Source organism: Chrysochloris asiatica, unplaced genomic scaffold (genome assembly GCF_000296735.1).
Source record: "Chrysochloris asiatica unplaced genomic scaffold, ChrAsi1.0 scaffold00086, whole genome shotgun sequence".
In the NCBI taxonomy this organism is placed as follows: Eukaryota; Metazoa; Chordata; class Mammalia; order Afrosoricida; family Chrysochloridae; genus Chrysochloris; species Chrysochloris asiatica.
Window position 1 is genome coordinate 8752380 of NW_006408604.1, and position 25864 is coordinate 8778243.

At 39.4% G+C, this 25864-nt stretch overlaps 1 protein-coding gene across 1 annotated transcript in view; it reads left to right on the forward strand.

Annotated features, from left to right (window-relative positions):
• GUCY2C (guanylate cyclase 2C (heat stable enterotoxin receptor)) overlaps window positions 1–25864 on the forward strand; it is a 91354-nt gene that overhangs the window by 23493 nt on the left and 41997 nt on the right. The window contains exons 8-17 of the mRNA XM_006866036.1: window positions 5080–5215; window positions 7820–7905; window positions 11764–11875; window positions 13060–13141; window positions 16846–16951; window positions 18101–18163; window positions 19427–19498; window positions 19895–19999; window positions 22007–22093; window positions 24116–24248. Coding sequence (XP_006866098.1) covers window positions 5080–5215; window positions 7820–7905; window positions 11764–11875; window positions 13060–13141; window positions 16846–16951; window positions 18101–18163; window positions 19427–19498; window positions 19895–19999; window positions 22007–22093; window positions 24116–24248 — 982 coding nt within the window. The remainder of the gene's footprint in view (window positions 1–5079; window positions 5216–7819; window positions 7906–11763; window positions 11876–13059; window positions 13142–16845; window positions 16952–18100; window positions 18164–19426; window positions 19499–19894; window positions 20000–22006; window positions 22094–24115; window positions 24249–25864) is intronic.

Here is a 25864-nt window from a genome sequence, read left to right on the forward strand (position 1 = left end):
AGTGCTCTCTGTAGATTTTTAATAGTTGATCCTTTTAGAAGTATATTACCAGGCCTTTCCTGTAAAGTGCCTCTGAATGGATTCACCACCACTCATCTACCGGTTTGTTCTACTGTGGTGGCTTGTGTGTTGCTGTGGTGCTGGAAGCTATGGTACCAGTATTTAAAATACCATCAGAGTCACCCATGGTGGAGAGGTTTCAGCTGAGCTTCCAGAGTAAAACAGATTAGGAAGAAGGAGAGGCAGACCACTTCTGAATGGTTGACCACTTATGAATAGCAGTGGAACACTGTTAGATATGATGTCAGAAGTTAAGTCCCTCAGGTTGGAAGGCACTTAAAATCTGACTGGGGAAAAGCTACTTCCTCAAAGTAGAGCTGACCCTAATGATGTGGATGGAGTTAAGCTTTAGGGACCTTCATTTGCTGATGTGGCACAACTCAAAATGAGAGAAAATAGCTGCAAACATCCATTAATAATTGAAACGTGGAATTTTATAAAGTATAAATCTAGGAATATATGTAGTCAAAAATAAAATGAAACACATATAGAATTTTGCAAGATCAATGACTTCTTCATTGCAAATATTTTTTAAACAACATAAAAGTTGACTGTACACCTGGACCTAAGCAGATGTAACACACAGGAATCAAATTGGCTACATCTATGGGAAAGACAGTGGAGAAGCTCAATATCACCAGGCAAAACAAGGCTGGGGGCAGACTGTGGAACAGACCATCAATTTCCCACAGGAAAGCTCAGGCTGTGGTACCTTGAATGTACTTGATATGGCTTTTCTATCCAATGTCTTCTTCGTTCCCATCAAGTGACTGGGTGCGATCTTATAAATAAAGAGTTGTTGTTGTTGTCAGGTGCCATCGAGTCGGAACCAACTCATAGCGACCCTATGCACAGCAGAATGTAACAATGTCTGATCCTGGGCCAACCTCACTACCACCACCACACTTGACGCCATCAATGATGCCACCTGGCTGATCCATCTCGTTGGGGGTCTTCCTCTTTTTCTCTGACCCTCCACCTTACCCAGCATGACATCCTTCTCCAGTGACTGTTCTCTCCGGACAATGTGTCCAAAGTATGAGAGATGAAGTCTAGCCATCTTGGCCTCCAAGGAGCACTCTGGTTGCACTTCTTCCAAAACAGATCTATTGGTTCTTTTGGCAGTCCATGGCACTTTCAGTATTCTCCTCCAACACCACAACTCAAAGGCATCAATTCTTCTACGATCTTACTTATTCACTGTCCAGCTTTCGCATCCATATGAGGTTATTGAAAATACTATGGCTTGGGTCAGGCGCACCTTAGTCCTCAAGCTGACATCTCTGCTCTTCAATACATTAAAAAGTATTGCAGCAGATTTGCCCAATGCAATGCGTCGTCTGATCTCTTGACTGCTGCTTCCGCGAGTGTTGATAATTGATCCAAGAAGAATGAAGTCCTTGACAACTTCAATCTCTTCTCCATTGATAAGAATGCTGTTTATTGGTCCAGTGGTAAGGATTTTTGTTTTCTTTACATTGAGTTGTAATCCATACGGAAGGCTGTGCTCTTTGATCTTCATCAGTAAATATTTTAAGTCCTCTTCACTTTCAGCAAGCAAGGTTGTATCATCTGCATATCTCAGGTTGTTAATAAGTCTTCCTCCAATCCTGACGCCATGTTTTCCTTCATAGAACCCAGCTTCTCGTATTATTTGCTCAGCATACATATTGAACAAGTATGGTGAAACAACACAACCCTGTCGCACAACTTTCCCAATTTAAAAACATTCAGTGTTCCCATGCTCTGTTCAAACAACTGCCTCTTGGTCCAGGTACAGATTTCTCAGAATAAAGAGTACAATACTCTAAAATTGGGATTGTGAGTTTTGCCATCCCCACTATGTTTAAAAGGAGTCATCTTAGAAGCAGAGACAGAGGGTCCCAGGACCATCAAGAAGAAAGAATATGAGTGGTATGTGAGATTCCCTATAGTTCCTTGGATGGAGTAAAGCTGAGTGCCTATGGTCAGGAGACTGGCTCTCAGAATGTGTCCTTTGGACATTCACAGATTGGCTGAGAGTTTTATAACACTTGCTTGAGCAGGCAGGGCAGAGGCCAAGGGGGTCACATGACTGAGGAGCCAAAAAATGAGTGAGGCATGTCTGCAGAGTAGCAGAGAAAAGGTGTTCTTGATTGAAAACCTGCTGCATCCTGAGTTGGTTTTGATACTGAATTGTAATCTGGTCACTTACCTAGTAACCTTCATAATCGTGAGTATTGTTATGAGTTTTGTGCGGCCATTGCAATGGATTGTCAAACCCAGATGTGAAGTAGAGAGTTCTGTGGGAGGAATGGTAGGTGTCAGAATAGGATAAGGAAGGTTGTAGGTGAAGGCATGTCTGACCTCCACTTCATAGGAATTGGTCTTGAGCTGATACTGAGTTTGGTTCTCTTTTTCCCTTGTGAAGCCAGCAAAAGTCAGATATGGCCCCTCTATGGCTTTTACAAGGTTGAAGAAACATGAAAACAACTTCACAAGAGCCTAAATATGGCCTTGAGTACAACCTACCTGAATATAGAGACCACCTCAATAGTAGATTTGATGGATCAGACACTAATTACAAAAGACTAGAACAGTTTTGGGTGATATCAAGAGTATCATACATGAAGAAACCACATTTAAAAGACAGGGAAAAAAAGGAAAAGAACAAAATCGATAAAAGAAGACAGTCTGAAACTTGTTCTTCAGCATGGAAAAGCTAAAGAAACTAGAAGAAATGACAAAGTAAAAGAGTTGAACAAAATTTTTCAAAGGACAGCTCAAGAAGACAAAGTCAAGTATTATAATGAGATGTGAAAAGACCTGGCATTAGAAACTGAAAGAGAACATGCTCAGCACTTCTCAAGTCGAAAGACCTGAAGAAAAAATTCAAGACTTGGGTTGTAATATTGAAGGATTCTACGTGCAAAATATTGAATGACATGAGAACATCAAAAGAAGATAGAAAGAATACATAGTGTCACTGTATCAAAAAGTAGTGGTCAATGTTCAATCGTTTAAAGAGGTGCCATATAATCAAGAACTGATAGAACTGAAAGAAGAAGTCCAAGCAGCATTGAAGGCGTCGGTGATAAGCAAGACTCTGGCAATTGCTGGAACACACATTGAAATGTTCTCCAAACAAATTCAGCACTGAAGGTGTTCACTCTCTAAGTAAAGAAATTTGGAAGACAGCTATCTGGCCAACCAATTGGAAGAGATCCATCTTTGTTCCCATTCCCATGAAAGGTGACCAAACAGAATGTGGAAATCATTGAACAACATCTTTAATATCACATGCAAGTAAAGTTTTGCTGAAGATAACACAAAAATGATTGCAGCAGTACATTACAGGGAGCTGTCAGAAATTGAGGACACAAATTGAGGGATATCATTGCTGACATCACATGCATGGATCTTGGTTGAAAGCAGAGAATACCAGAAAAATGTTTACTTGTACTTTATTGACATTGCAAAGGCATTGAATTGTGTGGATCATAATCTATTAATAATATTGTGAAGAATAGGTACTCCAGAACACTTAATTGTGATATGAGCAACCTGTCCATGGACCAAGAGGCAGTCATTCGAACAGAGCAAGGGGATATTTAATGGTTAAAAATCAGGAAATGTATGCCTCAAGATTGTATCCTTTCAATATACTTACTCAATCTGTATGCTGAGCAAATAATCTGGAAGCTGGATTATATGAAGAAGAACATGGCATCAGGATAGCAACCTACAATATACAGAAGCAAAGCACTGCTTACTGGAAGCCTAGAGAACTTGAAATACTGATAAAGATCAAAGACTACAACCTTCAGTACCTAAATGTAAAGAAAACAAAAAATCCTCACAACTAAATCAATAAATAATATTGTGATAAATGGAGAAAAGACTGAAGTTGTCAAAGGCTTCAGTTTGCTTAGAGTCTCATCAACACTCATGGAAGCAGCAATCAAGGAATCAAACAAACATATTTTATTAGGCAGATCTTCTGCAAAAGACTTCTGTAAAGTATTCAAGAGCAAAGACATTAGTTTGAGGACTAACGTGGACCTGAACCAAATCATGATATTTTCAATAGCCTTATATGTATGTGAAATTTGGATAATGAAAAAGGAAGAGCATAGAAGAATACATGTATTTGAATTATGGTTTTGGAGAAGAATATCAAAAATACCATGAACTGCCAGAAGAACAAACAAATTTGTCTTGAAAGAAGAACAGACAGAATACTCTTTAGAAGCAAGGAGAAAAGATTGAAGTTGTCAAAGACTTCATTTTGTTCTGATCAACCATCAATAGTCATGGATGCAGCAGTCAAGAAATCAAATGATATATTGCATTAGGCAAATCTGAAGCACAAGACTTCTTTAAAGTGTTGGAAGAGCAAAGATGTCAGTTTGAGGACTAAGATGCACCTGACCCAAGCCATGGTATTTTCAATAACCTCATGTGCATGCAAAAGTTGGACAGTGAATAAGGAAGACTGTAGAAGAATTGATGCTTTCAAGTTATAGTGTTGGAGGAGAATATTAAAAGTACCATGGACTGCCAAAAGAGCAAACCAGTCTGTTTTGGAAGAAGTGCAGCCAGAATGCTCCTTGGAGGCTAGGATGGCCAGACTTCATCTCTCATACATTGGACATGTTGTCAAGAGGGAACAGTCGCTAGAGAAGGACATCATTGTTGGTAAGGCGTAGGGTCAGAGAAAAAGAGGAAGACCCCCACCGAGATGGATTGGCAAAGTGGCAGCATCAGTGGGCTCAAGCGTAGCAACAATTGTGAGGTTGGCCCAGGACCAGGCAATGTTTTGTTCTGTTTTGCTTAGGGTCTCTATGAGTTGGTACCGACTCGATGGCACCTAACAACAACAACAACCTTTTTTCAAAAGTTTTCTTTAATACAGTTGACCTAATGTCTTATTATCTTTTGTTTTAGTTACCCTGCTGAACCAAGAATGTTTTCCTCCCAGCTTAAGAGCAGAAGATCTTTTTTTGTGACCCCCTTTAAAGACTTTCCTTTTTCATTCAGGCACAAAATGACTTTGCCATTGCCTACTTGGATGGAGTCTTGCTCTTTGGACATATGCTGAAGATATTTCTTGAAAATGGAGAAAGCATGACTACCCCCAAATTTGCTCATGCTTTCAGGAACCTTACATTTGAAGGTACTGTAACCTAAAAACAAATAAAACAACGATCAACCAATTCATCCTTTCTAGAGAAAGCTAAAGAGAAGCCAGACTTTGTGAATGGACTCTGAAAAGCAGAGAGGGGGTTTGGCAGTAGATCAGTCAGCAATGAAATACTTTGAATTGAATTACAGGTGATCATCATGACATAAAGGGAGCTCTGGTAGCGTAGTGGTTACGAATCGGGCTGCAAACCTTAAGGTCAGCAGTTCGAAACTACCAGCCACTCCGCGGGAGAAAGATGAGGCTTTCTACTCCCGTAAAGATTTACACCCTCGGAAACCCTGTACAAGGTCGCTATGGGCCGGAACGACTCGACGGCACTTAACAACAACAACAACAATCATGACATAAACCTTGGGGATGCTATCATTGATAATTGGATCCTGGTTATTATGCAGACTTTGGGATTTTTCAGATACCATAGAAAGAACACATAGTTCAAACCTAGTATTTATCAGCAAGTCTCATCTCCAGACCACTGAAAAAAACAAAACAGTTCCTATCAAGTCTATACCAACTCAACTCATGGTAACCCCAGGTATGTCCGAGAACTATATCTACAGGGTTTTCATTGATTGATTTTTTGGAAGTAGACCACCAGAGGTCTTTCTTCTAATGAGCATCTAAGTAGGCTTGATCCTCAAACCTTTCAATAAGCAACTGAGTGTGTTAGCCATTTCCACCACCCAGGACATTATGACTGGTGACATCCTGTCTATGATGGAGTGCATCTAGAAGGAAGTCGTTGAAGTTTTATTTTGGTCTCACCTGATGTCTCTTTCTCTCTGACAGACACCTGGGACTCTGATATCTTCTAATTACCAATATCTTCACAGCAGCTCTATTCAGTAGTTCCCAACATCTTCCCCACTGAACTTTATGAATTATGACACTCTGTCAATAGCCCCAACTTTCATTTCCCGTATCTCATCCAGATGCTATGAAGAAATTTCCCTCTAAATTTAATGTATACTAACTAAGAAGTCTGGTGTAGCACTGTAGGATCAGTACTGGACTGAGAACGTCAGGTCAGCAGTTCAAACCCACCAGCCACTCCTTGGAAACCTTACACAGAGTTGCTATGAGTCAGAACTGACTCAACGGCACTTAACAATGACAACGAGAAATCCAGGTGTGGCACTGCAGAATCAGCACAGAACTGCTAACCACAGATTGGTAGTTTAAACCCACCAGCTGCTCCTTGGAAACCCTATATAGGGTCTCTATGAATCAGAACTGACTCAATGGCACGTAACAACAATAAACTGAAAGACAAATGATAGTTGCTGATTGCCACTGAGTAGGCTGTGACTCATGGTCACCTTATGTAGAGCAGAATGAAAGGTTACCTAGTTCTGAGCCATCTTCATGATCATGTGTATGTTTGAGTCCATTGTTGAGGCTTTTGTGTCAGTCCAGCACATTGGGAATTCCCCTCTTTTTGCTGACCCTCAACTTTACCAACCATGATGTCTTTTTCTGCCCTTTGACGTTGCCTTCTGTAACTAACCTACCCAAATCTTTACTCTGGTAAAGCTTCATCCTATGGACCAGCTGCAGAGTGAGCCTTTTTCTCTTCTCCTAATTAAGGTTATAGTCTCTAATTTTGGTTGGCTGTAGTAAGCCAACACACAATACCATTGTCTGAAAGTCTGAACCAATGGCTGGTACAGGATGGATGATAGGAAGAGAGCATGTCTGTTCCCTTGAAGAAGCAATGGAGAGAGGATCAAGCATGTGTTGATCATGCCTTTGTCCAAGTTCTGCCAGGCACGCATGTGAATTCTTAATTTTCTCACAACTGTGATCATGGCCAAGTATCCAAATTGTCATTAACACAGGCTTGGAGCCAGGAGACATTTGTCTGCATCTAGTTTAAGCACCTATTAGCTGTGTAACCCTGCACAAGACACTTAACATCTCTGGTCTCAGTAATTTTCATTGATAAAATAGACAATAGTTCCTGTGTCATGATATTATAGGAAGAATAATATAAGAAAATATATATAAAGTACTGATCACAGAACCTAGGATATGCTAAACCTAATGCTAACTGTTAGGTTGAACCATATGAAACTTCTAATTCTTTTATAACCAAACAGTCATTTCATAGGTTCAGTCTATACTGCTATTCTTTTGTAGATGAGGAAGTTAAGACTGATAAAACTGAAGTAATTTTCTCAGTGTCTTATAGGTAATAAGTTATAGAGTAGGATTTGATCATTTTACAATCTAAGTTAGATTATTCAGTGACCTTAACATTTGTGTTACTGGCTCAGTACATATTCTTAGCAGAAACTTGTCACTAATCATCAGGAAGAATTTATTGACTGATTACATTGTGGGCATTCTCAACACAATAAAAATATAGTTCCTTCTAAGTAAATAATATATCCAATTAAAATGTTCTTCAGCGCCTCTGAGGCCAAGAGCCAATGCAGGTACTCTCTGACTAGACAATGAAGGTCAACAATTCTTCAGTAAAAGGAGGTAGTTTGAACTGATTTTACCCTTTCTTTCTGGGTCTAAGTCATCTCTTCAAGCAAGAAGCCACTAATTCTCTCTGATTTTCCCTAGGATTTTTGGGTCCTGTGACTCTGGATGACTCTGGTGATATTGACAATACTATGGTGCTTCTATATACCTCTGTGGATACGAACAAAGTATGTCTGACTCCAAAACATGACTCCTTATCAGGAAACTTGGGGTGATATAACTGTATTAAGACTAGTTGAGGAAAAATAATTTGGAACAGGGTCAATAGTAAAGGAATTGGAGGAGATATGTTTAGGATCTGAAAGATATCTTATTTCAGCTGTAAAATTATGCCATACCTTGGGAATTCTTTCTTAATGTTTTGGACTCCTGGAACTTATTCAGACTATCACTTTATTATATATATATATCGTCCTGATATGGTTTTGTGGGTTAATGAGCTGGACTGCAAAGTCAGTTTGAACCACGAGGTCTGCGGTTCAAGCTCACCAGTCACGCCTTGGAAACCCTGTACAGGGTCACTATGGGTCAGAATCGACTCAATGGCACTTAACAACAACATATATATGGAGTCCTAGTGTGGCACTATGGGCTAATGCACTGGACTGCAAAGTTGGTTTGAACCACAGGTCTGCGGTTCAAGCTCACGAGCTGCACCTTGAAAACCCTATACAGGGTTGCTATGGGTCAGAACCAACTCGACATGTACATGTTTATATATATTTTATGGGTTGCCAAAAGAATAAACAAATCTGTGTTGGAAGAAGTATAGTCAGAAGCCAGGATGGCCAGACTTTGTCTCTCGTACTTCAGACATACCAAGACGGACTAGTTCCTGGAGAAGGACATCATGCTTGGTAAAATGGAGGGTCAGTGAAAAAGAGGAAGACCCCAAACTTTTGAAAAAAAGGTTGCTGTTGTTGTTGTTAGGTGCCATTGAGTTGGTACCAACCCATAGCGACTTCATGCACAGCAGAACAAAATACTGCCCGATCCTGGGCCAGCCTCACTACTGTTGCCACGCTTGAGTCCATCGATGCTGCTACTTGGTCAATCCATCTCATTGGGGGTCTTCCTCTTTTTCTCTGACCCTCCACCTTACCAAACATGATATCCTTCTCCAGCGACTGCTCCCTCCTGACAATATGTCTGAAGTATAAGAGACAAAGTTTGGCCATCTTGGCCTCTAAAGAACACTCTGGCTGCACTTCTTCCAAAATGGATCTGTTGGTTCTTTTGGCAGTTCATGGCACTTTCAATATTCTCCTCCAACACCGTAACTCAAAAGTATCAATTCTTCTACGGTCTTCCTTATTCACTGTCCAGCTTTCGCATGCATAAGTAGAGTCAGTAAAAAAGAAAACCCTCAACAAGATGAATTGACACAGTGGCTGCAACAACAGACTCAAATATAGTAAGCATTGTGAAGGGGGCATAAGACTGGGCAATGTTTTGTTCTGTTGTACACAGGGCCATTATGAGTCAGAACTGACTCGAAGGCACCTAACAACAACATATTGAACCTTAGGAGCCCTGGTGGTGCCGTGGGTTAGGCAGTGAACTGCATAACTGAAAGGTTGGCAGTCCCAACCAACCTAGTGGCTCCATAGGAGAATGATGTGGCAATCTGCTTCTGCAAAGATTTACAACTTTGGAAACACTATGGGACAATTAGCTTTACTCTGTCCTATGGGTAGGAATCAACTTGACAGCAAAGTTTGTTTTCATTGAAATTTTAACATAAAGCTACCTTAGGTGTATATTACCAACTTGACATCTAAGGGGATGATAGTGAATTTAGAAGGCTGGTCATTTTTCAAATGTCTTTTCAAAGCTGAATTACTGAATCCATATGCTGAATATTATGTATTAATATGTGCATCATCTACTGAATATTATGTATTAATATTTATGTTGGCATGTTACTTGAAAAATTACCCTACTGTCTAAGAAGCCTCATTAATGCTTTGTATGTTGCTGTTGTTATTGTACTGTCAAGTCGGTTCTGAGCCATAGCGACTCTGTATAGGGTTTCCGAGGAGTAGCTGGTGAACTTGAACGGCAGACCTTGCAGTTCAAAATGACTTTGCAGTCCCACGCATTAACCCACAGTTCCACACCAGGACTCTAATGCCTTGTATGGGAAAGTACCTTAGAGCAAAGATATGGAGATCAGAAAAGTATGTAATTGATAGAACTTAAGAAACATAGACTTGTTTCCACGCGCTTGGTATGTATTGACATGATACAGTGGATTTTACTTGTACATTTTCTCTAGAGATTCTTTTCAATGGCAGTTGAGGGAAAACATTAGGCCTTCACATACCAGCTAGTCATTTACCCTTTTACCCTCACTTGGCCTCAGTTTTAAGAGGCAAATTAAGACTTGAACTAGTTCTTCAACACCCCCAAGAATTGTGGAGGCAGCGGTTAGGGCGCACTCACTCATCTCTGCCAAGAAATTTGGAAGACAGCTATCTGGCCAACTGATTGGAAGAGATTTGTGTTTGTGCCCATTCCAAAGAGAGGTAACCCAATGTATGCGGCAATCATTGGATAATCTCTTTGATATCCCATGCGAGTAAAGTTTTACTAAAGGTAATACAGAAACAGTTGTGAGCATACATTGACAGAGAACTTCCAGAGGTTCAAGCCGGATTCAGAAGAGGGATATCATTGCTAATGTCTGATGGATCTTGGCTGAAAGCAGAGAATATCAGAAAGATGTTTACCTATGCTTTATTGACTACACAAAGGCTTTCGATTGTGTGGATCATGACAAGCTATAGACAACATTGCAAAGTATGAGTATTCCGGAACACTTAATTGTGCTCATGAGGAATCTGTACCGGGATCAAGAGGCAGTTGTTCGAACAGAACATGAGAACACTGAATGGTTTAAAATTAAAAAAGGTGTGTGACAAGATTGTATTCTTTCACCATATTTATTCAACCTGTATGCTGAGCAAATAATCTGAGAAGCTGGCTTATATGAAGAAAGACGTGGCATCAGGATTGGTGGAAGACTCATTAACAACCTGTGATATGCAGATGATACAACCTTGCTTGCTGAAAGTGAAGAAGATTTAAAACATTTACTGGTGAAGATCAAAGAGCACAGACTTTGGTATGGATTACATCTCAATGTAAAGAAACAAAAATCCTCATCACTGGACCAATAAACAACATTCTTATCAATGGAGAAAAGATTGAAGTTGTCAAGGACTTCATTCTTCTTGGATCAACTATCAACACTCACGGAAGCAGCAGTCAAGAAATCAAACTACGTATTGCATTAGGCAAATCTGCTGCACAAGACCTTTTTAAAGTGTTGAAGAGCAGAGATGTCAGCTTGAGGACTAAGGTGCACCTGACCCAAGCCATTGTATTTTCAATAACCTCATATGGATGCGAAAGTTGGACAGTGAATAAGGAAGACCGTAGAAGAATTGATGCCTTTGAGTTGTGGTGTTGGAGAAGAATATTGAAAGTGCCATGGGCTACCAAAAGAACCAATAGATCTGTTTTGGAAGAAGTGCAGCCAGAGGTTCCTTAGAGGCCAAGATGGCCAAACTTCTTCTCTTATACTTCAGACATATTGTCAGGAGGGAGCAGTCGCTGGAGAAGGATATCATGTTTGGTAAGGTGGAGGGTCAGAGGAAAAGAGGAAGTCCCCCAACGAGATGGATTGACCAAGTGGCAGCATCAATGGACTCAAGTGTGGCAACAGTAATGAGGCTGGCCCAGGATTGGGCACTGTTTCATTCTGCTGTGCATAAGGTCGCTATGGGTCGGTACCGACTCGATGGCACCTAACAACAAGAACAACAACAATGGTCTTAAAGAAACAGAAAACATATTGGCCTACCCAGAGCTTGAATCTGTGGTCACATTGTGAATGAACTAAGAGCCCAATCCTAACTAACCCCAGGAGGGTTATCAGTGGACAGGACGATCAATTTTACTAGTTGTTCTAAAATATCTTTTTTCTTTTTATTTTTTTTCCCTTTTTGATACTGTCATAGTACAAGGTTCTTTTGACCTATGATACTCATAAAAATAGTACTGATCCAGTGGATATGAGCCCCACCTTCATCTGGAAGAACCATAAACTTCCGAATGATATTCCAAGCCAAGGTAAAATCATCTTAATGAATTCACTTTCCCTGAAACTGATTTTTTAATAGGGAGAGTAAACTTTATAGATATATAATTAACCAGTGATTTCTTTCCTTTTGTTTCATTTTGGGGTTTTTTTTGTGTGTGTCATAATTAGATTTGCCAGGTTTATAAATGTAGACTTTATTTCTCTGCACAATAAATGGTATTACAATACTGACTATACACTGAAATGATTCCTCTCCTAATTTAGCTAAACTTAACTTAAAAATGGGTCCTAACCTCTAACATAATTTATTCCATAGAAAACAAGGTTTGATCATTGACAAAACTGAGCAAAGAGGTTGCTTTTGTTGTTAAGCCCTGTTGAGTCAGTTCCGACCCATAACGACCCAAGGAGTAGCTGGTGAGCCTGAACCGCCTATCTTACGGCTCAAACGACTTTGCATTAACCCACAGCGCTACACCAGCACTCTACCCACATACTTCTTAGAAATAAGTGAAACCACTTATATTCTTCTTTGTGCCTCTGTGACACAGTAAAGTTTGGGAAATACTATAATGCAATACTATCATTTAATATTCCTACATGTCTTATTTTACTTCTATTTGTTTATCTGTTGTTTGTTTTTTTTAAGTTGTAGTTTCTTTTTTGGATGGATCCTCCCTAGGTATATTGGTTTTGAGAATACCAGATAGGCTTCAGCCACCAAACTTATGTTAGAGTTGGAAAATACTTTATGATCTTGTAACATTTGGTGGTTCCTTTAAAGAAAGAAATGTCGGAACTACAAGGATAACTGAAATTAACCCACTTTCTCTGGACCCACTCCAAGCAGTTTTCTTCACAGTGAAGACACAAGATTTATATTATCAATGAAGAGAATAATAAAGCACAAAACCTTGAAAGGTTCTCCTTTCTTATTTCAGTGAATGATATTATACAACTGATAACATGACCAGTTGCTGCTAAATCTGCTCTCTTGATGACCCCATGTGTGTCAGAGTTGGAAATGTGCTCCATGGGTTTTTAATGGCTGCTTTGTTAGAAGTGGATAGCCAGATCTTTCTTCTGAGGTGCCTGTATATTAGCAGCTTTTGGTTAGCTATGTTAATATTTGCACCACTAGAATATTTAGAAGACTTTTATTATCTTTACAAAGATCATTCCTAATGCATCTTCACTGTCTTTTCTCCCATAGGCCCTGAAATCCTGATGATTGCAGTCTTCACCCTCACTGGGACAGTCATATTGATCTTGGTCATTGCTCTCCTGGTGCTGAGGTACCACTTCCTCTTTCCTACCTGTGTGCATCCTTCAGAGATGGCGAGAGGAACAGAGAGCTGGTAAAGGGGAGAGACAGAGAGAGAGAGAGAGAGAGAGAGAATTCTGTCTCTGTGGATAGATATATCTTCTGTATATAGTATCAGACTATATATACGAAGGGCAGAATATTTTGAAGACAGTGACACTGAACTCAAACTGCATGTCTGTGATGTATCAGTTGTGTAGTCTTAAGCATGATATTTAGCAACTTAAACATGTTGCTTAGATTCACTTTCCTCATCTGAGCGATTGTGAACATTTAAAATTAAGAGACACAATATATATAAAATATATAGTGTCTATCACACAATAGGAGTCCTGGTGTGGTGCTGTGGGTTAATGCGCTGGATTGAATCATCACTTTGAACTTCAAGGTCAGTGGTTTAAGGTCACCAGCCACTCCTCAGAAACCCTATACAGGGGGGTCGCTATGAGTTGGTACCCACTCAACGGCACTTAACTACAACAACAAGAATCTCACAATAGCCACACTGTAAATGAAAATAGCTATTTTCACTATTCTATTCATATATTAAGGAGCTCTGGTAGCGTAGTGGTTATATATCAGACTGCGAACCTTAAAGTCAGCATTTCGAAACTACCAGCTGCTCTGCGGGATAAAGATGAGGCTTTCTGCTCCCTTAAAGATTTACAGCCTCGGGAACCCTGTACAGGATCACTATGGGTCGGAACCAACTCAAAACCAGCACTTAACAACAACATTCATATATTAGGAGCTCTGGTAGTGTAGTGGTTACAAATCGGGCCGCTAATCTCAAAATTAGCAGTTCAAAACTACCAGCACTCTGCTCCGGTAAAGATTTACAGCCTCGGAAACTCTATACAGGGTTGCTATGGGTTGGAATCAACTCAACAGCAATTAACAACAATTCATATATTGGCGTCCTGGTGTGGCTCTGTGGGTTAATGGGCCAGACTGCAAAGCCATTTGAACTGCAAGGTCGGCGGTTCAAGCTCACCAGCTATTCCTGTCGGAACCAACTCAATGGCACTTAACAACAACAATATTCATATATTAGAGGAAATTTTAAAGTCACTATTTACACAATGTTCAGGCTATAAGAGGCATTAGAAATCATGGACTCCAAATCTCTTATTTTAACATGGGGAAAGTGGGACCCAGGAATCTAGAAAAGCATTATTAGGAGTGGTTAGGACCTGAACTAGAACTCAGGCCTTTTGATCATCAATTTCATGACTGTTCTACTCTATTTGGGCATAATGAGTGCCTAGCATAGTGCCAGGAAAATAGTGGATGCTCAGATATATTTGAATATGCAAGTGAGTACCACCTTACCTCTTCATCTGTGTATGTTAAACACATAAAAATTTCTGTTCCTATTGGATTATCAAGATCATCCCCATACCCTGAATAAGCAAAATAACACCTTTCTCTTTGGACCACACTCTTTGGTCTGTCACTGTCCTTGCTCATAATGAGAGAACACAGTCTTTTGCATGTGAGTTGAAGTTTTCTCCCAGAATTAAAATAGACCCTTTTTTTCAATATGAAAGCCAAGCGTGATTCCTAGAACTCTGTGTTGCTCTGCAATATAGGAGATGGTATATAGGATGTGACAACCATTCTATTGAGGATGAACAGAAACCAAAATTTGAGAAAAATAAATCCAGTCAATAGCCAAATCACAGATGTAGCTGTTGTTTCCCAGAAACCAAATCCAAATGGGTGTAAGCTTAAAATTTTTGTTGTTGTTAAGTGCTGTCGAGTTGATTCCAACCCATAGCAACCTTGTATAGAGATTCCAAGGAGCAGCTGGTGAGATTGAACCACTGACTTTGCAGTTCAAAAGACTTAGCAGTCTGACACATTAGCTCTCAACGCCACACCAGGACTCCTAGCATAAAATAGGGACAATAAATTCAGAGACAATAACAGGGCTGTTGTTAAGTATCATGGAGTCGGTTCCAACTCATAGTGACCCTGCACAGGGTTTCCGAGGCTGGAAATCTTAACGGGAGCAGAAACAAGGTTGAAGTAGTTATTTTAATTTATCCTATTTCATATGCATTTAATAGGAGAATACTCAGTGTTAAATGGAATATAGGAAAGAAATGATCATTAGGAAGATTAAAGAAGGCATGATGAGTGATCTTGAGATGCTGAGTAGAAGTCTGTCAAAAGACAGAAAGCAAAGATATGCTCAAAGACAGACAAACCAGTCCAATAGAAAAGAATAGAATACACCTTCTCGAATCAGCATGGGAACTCTGAATGTGATAGAGGTGACATTACAAATCAGTTGAGAAATGATGTTGGGACACTAGGCTTTCCATATGGAAAAGATGAAGTTAAAACCTTAACTGACACCATACAGAAAGGTACATTCCATTCCATGTGAAATTTCAAATGCATTAAGGAATTAAATGCGTAAATCAAACTTCAAAACTCTTAGAAGAAATTAAATGGTAATATCTTTCTGAACTCAGCTTAGAATAGTATTTCTCAGTTAAAATATTTTTGAAAAAGCTTAGAAAAAGATAAATATGGACACAATGAAGTAAAAACTTACATATAACAAAGTCAAAAGAAGCAATAAATTGGCAAGTATGTATAATATAGAACTAAGGATTTGTTTTGCAAAATATGTAAGGAACTCATGTAAATCGACAAGGAAAGACTAAACAGTATAATAGAAAAGTGGGGGAAATTATGAATAGACAAATTTTTTACACAAGAATTAAAATAGGTAACATTTGAAAAGATAGTCATTCTCCCTAGTTGTCAGGACAATGCAAATTAAAGCAACAACTAAACACCTTTTCACATACACCACAATTATGAACAAAGAAACAAGCAAAAAAACATAGTACTAAATGATGTCAAAGATACAGGGAAATAGGAACTGTCATGGGAGGGGACATTGGCAAAACCACTTTGAGAAGCAATAGTTATAAAGCTGACAATGTGTATAACCATAGCCCAAGAACCCTGTTGTATCCATACTACATAAAGAAAATAATATAAAAATTTAAGATTTCGTATGTTGGGATATATGTTGTTCAATTCTCTCTGTACTTTTTTCTTTATGCATAATATTTTTAGGAGGCAAAAACACAGAAGAAACTGGCTTATGTTTTATTTTGGTACATTCTCTAATGGTTTGAAAATGAACAATTTTGCCTCTCAAGATTACCAATTTTAAGTTTTTTTCCTCTCCCCTGTTTTTCCATACTTTTTTCATGTCATCAATGCATTTCCTTTGTGGATGTAAAGAATGGCCTTAGTGAAAGACCAGGAAAAAGAAAAGAAAAGAATCTAAAGAATCTAAAAGCTTTCACCAGAAATCCTGGCAGCTCACTAATGTTAACACTTACCAGATTGGAAAACATGAGTTACACCAACAAGCTAGACTGTCTCATCACTGACCCAAAATTTGTTGTTATTGTTGTAAGCGCTGTCAAGTCAGTTCTGGCTCAAAGCAACCCCATATAGTGTTTCAGAGGAGTAGCTGGTGGGTTTGAACCACCAACCTTGTGGTTAACCTTCCAGTGCTTATCCTACAGTGCCACACCAGGACTCCACCCAAAAAGATCAAGGTTCTAAATTTCTCCCAGTGTTCAGAACCCAGTAACATGGATATGCACAAAATGAATATAACTAGGTCTATTCATTTCACAGAAAATACAAAAAAGTGAATGAACTTCGTCAGAAAAAATGGGCCCACATTCCACCTGAAAAGATCCTTCCTCTGGAGACCAATGAGACCAACCATGTGAGCCTGAAGGTAAGGCCTTTCTTCCCTGTTGAAGAATGCAAGTTGCCAAGTACTTGACAAGCCCTTCGTAGTAGGAAGAGGAAATGTGCCAACCAAGGAGAGTTTGTTTTCTAATTCTCAACATCCTGCTTTTCCTTTGGTTCTCCATTGCCCTAAGTGTTACCTGGTTAATTCATTGAGCTCTTCAGTAGAACCCAGATATGGTATAGTGTTCCATTTTCTTCTTATGTGACATTTAATGTCGTTTAACATCTCTGTGCCTTAGTTGCAAAATGAGAAGAAGAAGGAATATGACCAACATTTATTAACAGGCATTGTGTCAAACATTGTGCTTGTACTTAATATAATTTATTTCATTTAAATTTCAAAATAGCCGTGCAAGGTAAGCGTTAACAATGATAACCCAAGGTTTTTAATAGAATCAAACTGACAGGTGCAATTGTTCTCAGCCTTCTTTGCCTTTAAATTAGAAATTATTAACTGGCAGGCCACACGCTACAAGTATCCTGCAAATATGTGCATGTGTGTGAGAGAGAGTGTGTGTTTGTTTCTCAACCAATATTTAACATTTTAAAATTAATCACCAAGATATGAAATGCATGGAATAGCATATAAAAATCCAGATGACAGTTTCTTTTGGCAATTCACACGATCCTGGCACTGCGTGGCAGCTATCAGCCATGGTTAATGGGGCTTCTCTTCCTAGACACTTGGCCCAGTTTCTTCATTTGTGCTGTTGCAGCTTTTGGTATGAGTTTCCAAAGAATTTGCAAACCCTGCTCTGTACAGCTCAAATGCACAGCATGTTCCCCTCAGAGCATCTGTCTGTAGCTACAAGCAGCATTTCCCAATAGAATGAGGACAAGGGGAGAAGGAAGCAAAGAAAATATCCAGCTAAAGTAGACACATCTTCACAGTCTCCCCAAGCCCAGAGCTAAGTAGGAGAATGGTAGACAGTCAAGAATAAGGTATCAATAGAGTGTGAAGGTAAGAGTGAGAGGAAAACACACATTGATTTTAACAGTTTTTCTGGGAGCTTGCCCAGCATGCTATGAGCAAACAGTAAGTACAGCCCCCTTGGTAGAGCCTCTAGCCTTTGACTGACAGTGGATGAAATGATAAGGAACTTCTGGACTAACTGGTCTTGTCTTGTGCCAGATCGAGGATGACAAGAGACGAGATACAATCCAGAGACTACGACAGTGCAAATACGACAAAAAGGTGACTTCTCAAACTGTCAATCAGGGTGTGCTGTGGTCTTTCTGTTCCTTACTGCCTTAGCTCCTGCTGTTGGCAGAGCCATTACAGGGGTTTCCAGCCTGCTCCAAGGGACTGTCCTTGGAGCCATTTTCAGGGCTCAGCTAAGGTCTGGTTTAAGGGTTACAAAGCTTACATTCCTGGGGAAACTGAAGGATAAATAGAATCTAGGGGAAAGGTAGAGTGTGGCAAGTAAATGGAAATATGAAAGCAGTTCAGTGCAGCCAGGCAACACTAGAATTATATTTTGACTCATTGCTGTGGGAAATGACTGCTTTTGCTTTTTTTTTTTTTCATCTTTTCTTCCTTCCTCATTCTTTTTGATTTGGTAACTCTTAAAGAAACATTCAAACCTGAGCCTACCATAACCCAGGTACTAGAGGCCAGAAGTATAAATATTCATAAATATTGTCATTGCTTTCAAGAGTTTACAACATAGTGGAAAGGTAGACACACAAGTGATTGTAGTATATGCACAGGTAGCTCCTGATTTATGATGTTTTTGAGTTATGACAAACTGCATTAACAACTCTCTGGGGTTTTTTGTACATCTTATCATGAGTAACATGTACTACATACCATGTTGTAACATGTAATGTGTTGATGTCATTCTTCTCAACTGTTCACTTGCAGATGGTCAATTTTACGAATTACCATTGAAAACCCTACCATATACAATCTATGACCTAAATCTGTGCTGGTGTCAGGAGTGATAAGGGTAGAAAGTTGGGCAACATTCAACTCTAGTAACATATGACAGTTGAACTATGCATGTGCGGTACAGCCCTCACTACTCTGACAACATTATACACTGATGTCCACTTCACTGTACAACAAGCCTGTAAAAGCAAACCCAAACCCAAACCAAACCCCACTGTTGTGATGCATGATCAGGCCTACAACATCTCATTCAGTAGTTCATACCATAAGTAGCATCAGCTGTTGATCTGAAATGAGAAAGCCAACTTTCATCAGAACTGCCTTACAATGGAGTTATCAGAAAGGAACCTCATTGTAAGTCAGGGACTACCTGTATAAATGTGTATGCTACAAAAAACAACACCCGTTGCCATTGGATTGGTTCCAACTAACTCAGAGAGACCCCAGAAGACATTGTAGAACTGTCCCATTGGGTAATCAAAACTGTAATATTTACAGACGCAGACTGCCACAGCTTTCTCAAGTACTTATGCTACAACATCTCGTTAATTCAATTGATTTTTGCAGCGAGTGATTCTAAAAGATCTCAAGCACAATGATGGTAATTTCACTGAGAGACAGAAGATAGACTTAAACAAGGTATGTCCCCTATTTAAAATTCTTAAGTAAGAAATAGCTTCATTCCACTTTCTCTAAGTCTTAAGTTTCCTGGTGGAGCAAGGTTGAAAATTCTACCGAGAAATGCAGAGTGATGTTTGGTGGTATAAAATTGCTTGGAAATCTCCTCATACATCCTAGAACATGACTCTGGTTATTGACAGGAGTCAAGGGTTCCCCATGCAAGATCCCCTACTAATAAAGATAAATCTGTCAAATAAGATACAATGAAGGTGTATAAGACATTGGTAATTACATTTCAATTTATTAAAAGCAATGCATCTTCCTAAAGATCTCAGGCCCATTTTTATTGATACACTTTTTACTCTGGTATGCCTATCTGGTTGATTTGCTTTGTAAAGAAACCTGTCATTGCAGTTGCTTCAGATTGACTATTACAACCTGACCAAGTTCTACGGCACAGTAAAGCTTGATGCCACGATCTTTGGGGTGATCGAATACTGCGAGAGAGGATCCCTCCGGGTAAGGAGCCATGGTTATTTCCAATTTCCTAACTTGTCATCCATGTGCAGGAAAATAAATATCCAGCAGACTACAAATATTCACTCAGTGAAATGATATTAGAGAATTATCAAGAAAATGTGGTGCTTTTAAAACCACTGATTATAGCTTTATAAATGACCAAGCTAACAAATGAACAAGTTTAGCCTTGGAAAACTAAATAAGAGCAGAGCTGGGAAAGGGAGTGATTACCACCAAATCGGTTTTCTTTTCAGACTTGCCCACCTTGCTTGTGCATAAAGAGAAGAAAGTGGTCATTATGAGAGCACTGAGTAAGCCTAGGAGACTTGTTTAATAAGTTCTACTTTGACTACAAGAAGCCCTGGTAGCGTAGTGGTTACGAATTGGGCTGTGAACCTCCGGGTCAGCAGTTCAAAACTACAAGCTGTTCTGCAGGAGAAAGATGGGACTTTCTGCTCCTGTAAAGATTTACAGCCTCGGAAAGCCTGTAGAGGGTCTCTATGAATCGGAACCGACTCCACGGCACATAACAACAACTTTGACGACTGTCTAAATTCTTACTTTGCTCTGCTTGGTGATAGATTGAGAACAGTTGTTGTTAAGTGCTATCGTGTTGGTTCTGATTCATAGTGACTCTGTGTAGGGTTTCCAAGCAGTGGCTAGTGAGTTTAAACTGCTGACCTTACAGTTGAGTGCTTATCCTACTGCGCCACAGAGCTTCCAAATGAGATCAGATAATCAGGGTTACCAAAACAGGAAGAAGTAAGATCTGAGTCAAGTTCTTGGGAAGCGCTAGGGTCTGGCTAAGAATATCAAATGATTATATAGTTTAGAAGGACAAGCATAGTTCCTAAACAAGAAACAAAATCAGGTATCGATCAGAAACAAGATTGGGATGAGAAAAGGCAGGAGCGGAAAGGAATCCAGGGAATTGCTTCAAAAAGCATTGAAATGTTTGCACCTTGCCTTGAACAACTTCATGTACTATGCAAGCTTTCAGTCTTTTTGATAACTCTGAGTTGGTGTTGTTAAGTGCCGAATTGGTTCCAACTCATAGTGATCATGTACAGGGTTTCCAAGGCTGTAAATCTTTGCAGAAGCAGAAAGCCACATCTTATTCCCACTGAGCGACTGGTGGGCTCAAACTACCAACCTTGTGGTTTGCAGTCCAGAGTTTATCCTAAGTGACCATATAATGTATCAGGCTACTTTGCATATATTATAATACTTACGGACTACAATAATTCTTATGTTGTAAATCAATTAATACAATAGATAATATGCATAAAATCTTAGCCTAGTGAATGCATTTCCTAATAGCAATTCCCTGTTTTAAAACGTCTAATTTTAATGAGACAAAATACCTGGTACAGTGGTTAATCAGGAGCTCCGGTAGCGCAGTGGTTACGAGTCAGGCTGCTAACCTTAGCATTTTGAAACTACCAGCTGTTCTGCTGGAGAAAGATGAGGCTTTCTGCTCCCATGAAGATTTACAGCCTCAAAAGCCTTGCAGAGGGTTGCTATGAGTGGGAACCGACTACATGGCACACCACCACTACTACAGGTGTTAATCAGACTCACCAGCCCACCTTTCAGACAGGTGTTACTCATTCCTTTACACATATCTAACCAAAGACCTGGGAGGCAGGACTTAGGATGCTTCCAGTATCTTCTGTTCATGTCCATATGGTGAAACCACCTAATGCTTCTTGTTTAGTAGAGAAAAGATGTAAGTGTTCAATTGTTGTTAAGTGCCGTCGAGTTGGTTCCGACCCATAGTGACCCTATATAGGGTTTCCGCAGTTCTAACCAGCTTTGCATTCCAGCACATTAACCCACAGCATTGCACTAGGACTCCTCAGTGTTCAGGGAACCCAGAATAAAAGAGTTCCAATTTGTTTCTGATTCCAAAGCCTCATGATTAGGAAGTCATTATTTAGTTAATAATAGTCTTTCTACATTATCCCTTCTACTTTAACTCATCTTCCTTTTTCCCCTCCTATTCAGGAAGTTTTAAATGACACAATTTCCTACCCTGATGGTACTTTCATGGATTTGGAGTTTAAGATATCTGTCTTGTATGACATTGCTAAGGTAAGAGACCTACTAACACACACATACACACATTATGAAAAGTAATAAAGGAAAACAGATCAAGCAAATTCTCCAAGCTTTTGAATTGATGTCTTCTCTGTAAAATGATAATATTAATAGTACCTACGTCATGAGGCTGCTGTGAGGAAATTATAAAAGAATGCATATAAATATTCAATATATTTTGCCTCTTACCATTTTTCTTATCCTATTCTTTCAACCCTATGTTTGGGATGCATGTTTTTACAGATTTGTTAGGTATCAAAATTATTTAAAGCTGATTGAGGAAGACAACTGAATACTAAATTTTTAAGAGAAAATATTAAGGATAGGCAACCATCTGGCGAAAGGCAATGAGAAATTTGAGTATTTCCAGTTCTAGATATAATAGCAGTTGACCCCAGTAGCCAGGACCTTTCTTAAGAAAGGAGAAAAGTCAGTCCTGAGAGTGAGCTGCGTGATCTACTCTAGCATGACACAGGATCAGAATCACTTAGGGGGAAAAAAGTTACAATAGTTTAATGTGGTGACTAAATGTATCAGGCTACTTTGGATATACTATAATACTTATGGAGTATTATAATTCTTATGTTGTAAACCAATGTATGCAATTGATAATATGCATAAAAATCTAAGCCTAATGATGCATTTGCTAATAGCAATTTCCTGTTTCAAAACATTAGTCCAATTTTGATGAGACAAATACCTGGTTGAACTCTCACCAGGGAGACCTGGGTTTGATTTCTGGCCGATACACCTCATACTCAGTGGCCACCCATCTGTCAATGGAAGCTTGCATGCTGCCTTGATGCCTAACAGGCTTCTGCAGAGATTCAGACTAATACGGAATAGGAAGAAAGGATTGGAGATATCCTTTCCGAACATCAGCCAGTGAAAACCTTATGGACTACAACAATATGAACTGATCTGTAACTAGCCAAGAGGGTGCAGGACCTGCACTACATTTTATCATGTCTAGATAACTGGACTGCTGTGAACAGTTTCCGCTATGACATCTCTGACCACCAGAGGGAAGCACACAGTCAAAAACAAAACCCTTTTAAGTATGAAACATTTGATTTTAGGAAATGATGTAGCCTGCCCGGCATGGGCAGTCCCCCTCTCGCCTTCAGAAAACAAGGCCTTATTCCTATTTTAAATATGAGGTTGCAGAAGATCAGAGACATGTGCAATATCACAAACCAAACAAGTGGTAAGCTTGTTGTTACGGTGCTAGTGAGTGGATTTTCTACTCATAGGCACACATGAGACAGAGTAGAACTGTTCGATTGGATTTTTTAAGCTGTAATATTTACAGAATCAGATCACCAGTTGCAACTGACTGCTTAACCATTGTGCCACTAGGGTTCTTTAAATGGTAAGCAGAAATACTTTTTAAAAATCTGTTCTCTTGATTCTCTGGAACCTTTTGAGATAGTTAATGTCCTGGTGTGGTGCTATAGGATAAGCACTCAACCTTAAGGTAGGTTTGAACTGCAAGGTCAGCAGTTCAAACCCACCAGCCACTCCTTGGGAACCCAAGACTGGGCCTCTGTGAATTGGAACCAACTTGATGGCACTTAATGTCATTTCTCAGACAAAAAAAAAGTAGGGTAACCCTTTGTTTCATATTTAACTAATTAGAAGTAAAAACTAGATGCAACCTTCCTTTTCTTGGCAAGGACCCAGCATGTGGTCCCAGTTCCTGTTATGTACAGAGGCAGAGAGGTGGGGCTCCGGTCCCCTCCGTGGCACGTCCTTAGTGTTACTGAATTCTCATCTGCCTGTTCTGTCTTCAAATACTGGGGAAGGGATGGGTTCGGGAGAGACTGGATGCAGTACTTATTCCAATATTAGGATATTGCCAATATTTCAAAAGAAAATTATTGGGACCACATTATAGGTTTTTATGGTATGACTATATGCTGAAATGTTTTCAAAGCAACATTTCTTTCTTTAAAATAATCAAGCAGGTAAAGAGTACTACATCTCTTTGTTTTCTGGTCATCTGAAAAATTACAGGGGATGTCATATCTGCACTCCAGTAAGACTGAAGTCCATGGCCGTCTGAAGTCCACGAATTGTGTAGTGGACAACCGAATGGTGGTGAAGATCACTGATTTTGGCTGCAATTCCATTTTACCTCCAACAAAAGGTGTGTAATGAATGAAACTTTTACTGCTTTCCCCCTTGTTTTCCATTTTCTCAGAAGCCCCTGTAGGGCACTCAGGAAATGGTGTTGATCCAAAAGTAAACACTTGGAGCCACAAGGGGTAGCAGCTGGCTCATCCTCCAACACTTCTCACCTGCCAGAGTTCATTAAGGGCTTCTTGAGTGCAACAAATGTGCTCGGAGGATTTCCTTCATCTGTGAGGCCCTGGAGTATCACTGAGAAACCAAGAACTTTGTGTCTAGTGGAAGCATCACGGAGTGGAAAAAATACAGATAGCTAGAGCAGAAAGAAACCTTTAGAGAAGACAGAAATGATAGGCTAAGAGTTTTACCCAAGAAGATAAAATGCAAGACAGAAAATCCATGTCAAAGTGTTAGGTGTCATTAGTGTATGTGGGGTTCATGTTGGTTATCAATAAAATGGGTTCCTCTCTGAAATATGGTAAGGATCATAAAAGGTGGGCTAAAGAAAAGCAATTTATAAAGTATAAAGGGCTTTTCATGCTGTGTTTACACTATTCATTATTATTATATGGAATTAAATAAACACACAAATTTAGCATTCATGTCTCAAAATACTAACTAGATCCAAAAATGAAATTTTACTTCTAATTCTACTTTATAATCCTTTCACCTTTCTTCAATAAAAGAAAAGTGTTCATTCTGTCCCTAGCTCCATAGACATATCAATATACTACTGGCTTCAATCCAGTAAATATTTGGCAAAGATCTACATGGGCCAAGCATGGTTCATGCTTTTTCAAGTAGTAAAACAAATTTCCTTTATTAAATGACTCACTTTGACATTAAATCAAATGAGCTACAGATCAAGCCCTCCTGAGCATCACTTAATACCTGTGGTACACTGGCTAAGTGCTTGGCTGCTAACCAAAAGATCAGTGGTTCAAAGCCACCACCTGAGCCAAGAGAAAGATATGTGGCAATCTGCTTCCATGAAGATTACAGCCCCAGTCCTATATAGTCACTATGAGTAAGAATAGACTAAACAACAATGGAATCTGCTAGTTCTCTGCAAATTTAGCATAAATGTATTAACGTTTTCAACAACTGCAAACCTTTAGGGTGAAGTGTGCATGAATCACCTAGTACATAAATTCATAGGACAGATTCCTAGGGGGAATGAACATTTGGAAGAAAGACAAAGTATAAAAAGCATGTCTCATCATATGCATATCATTGCATTAACAATATGCTCTATAGAAAAATTTTAAAGCTGCTAACGATAAAAACCTCAAAATGTTTACAAAGTGATCTTGAAAAGTTTCTAAGGCATGTTGACATTAATTGTAGGCTTCTGTTAATACTTAAAGGAGCCCTGGTAACATAATGGATTAGGAGCTGGGCTTTTAACTGCAAAGTCAGCAGTTTGAACCTAATGAGTTGCTCAGCAGGAGAAAGATAAGGCTTTCTACTCCCATAAAGATTTACAGCTTTGGAAACCCTATGCAGGGCTGCTATGAGTCGGAACAAACTCAACAGTACACAATCACCACCATCACCATGATTACTAAATAAGATATGAATTAGCAGTCTAAAATGCATATGGCTATAGGAATCAGTCCACTCCCCTGTCAGTTT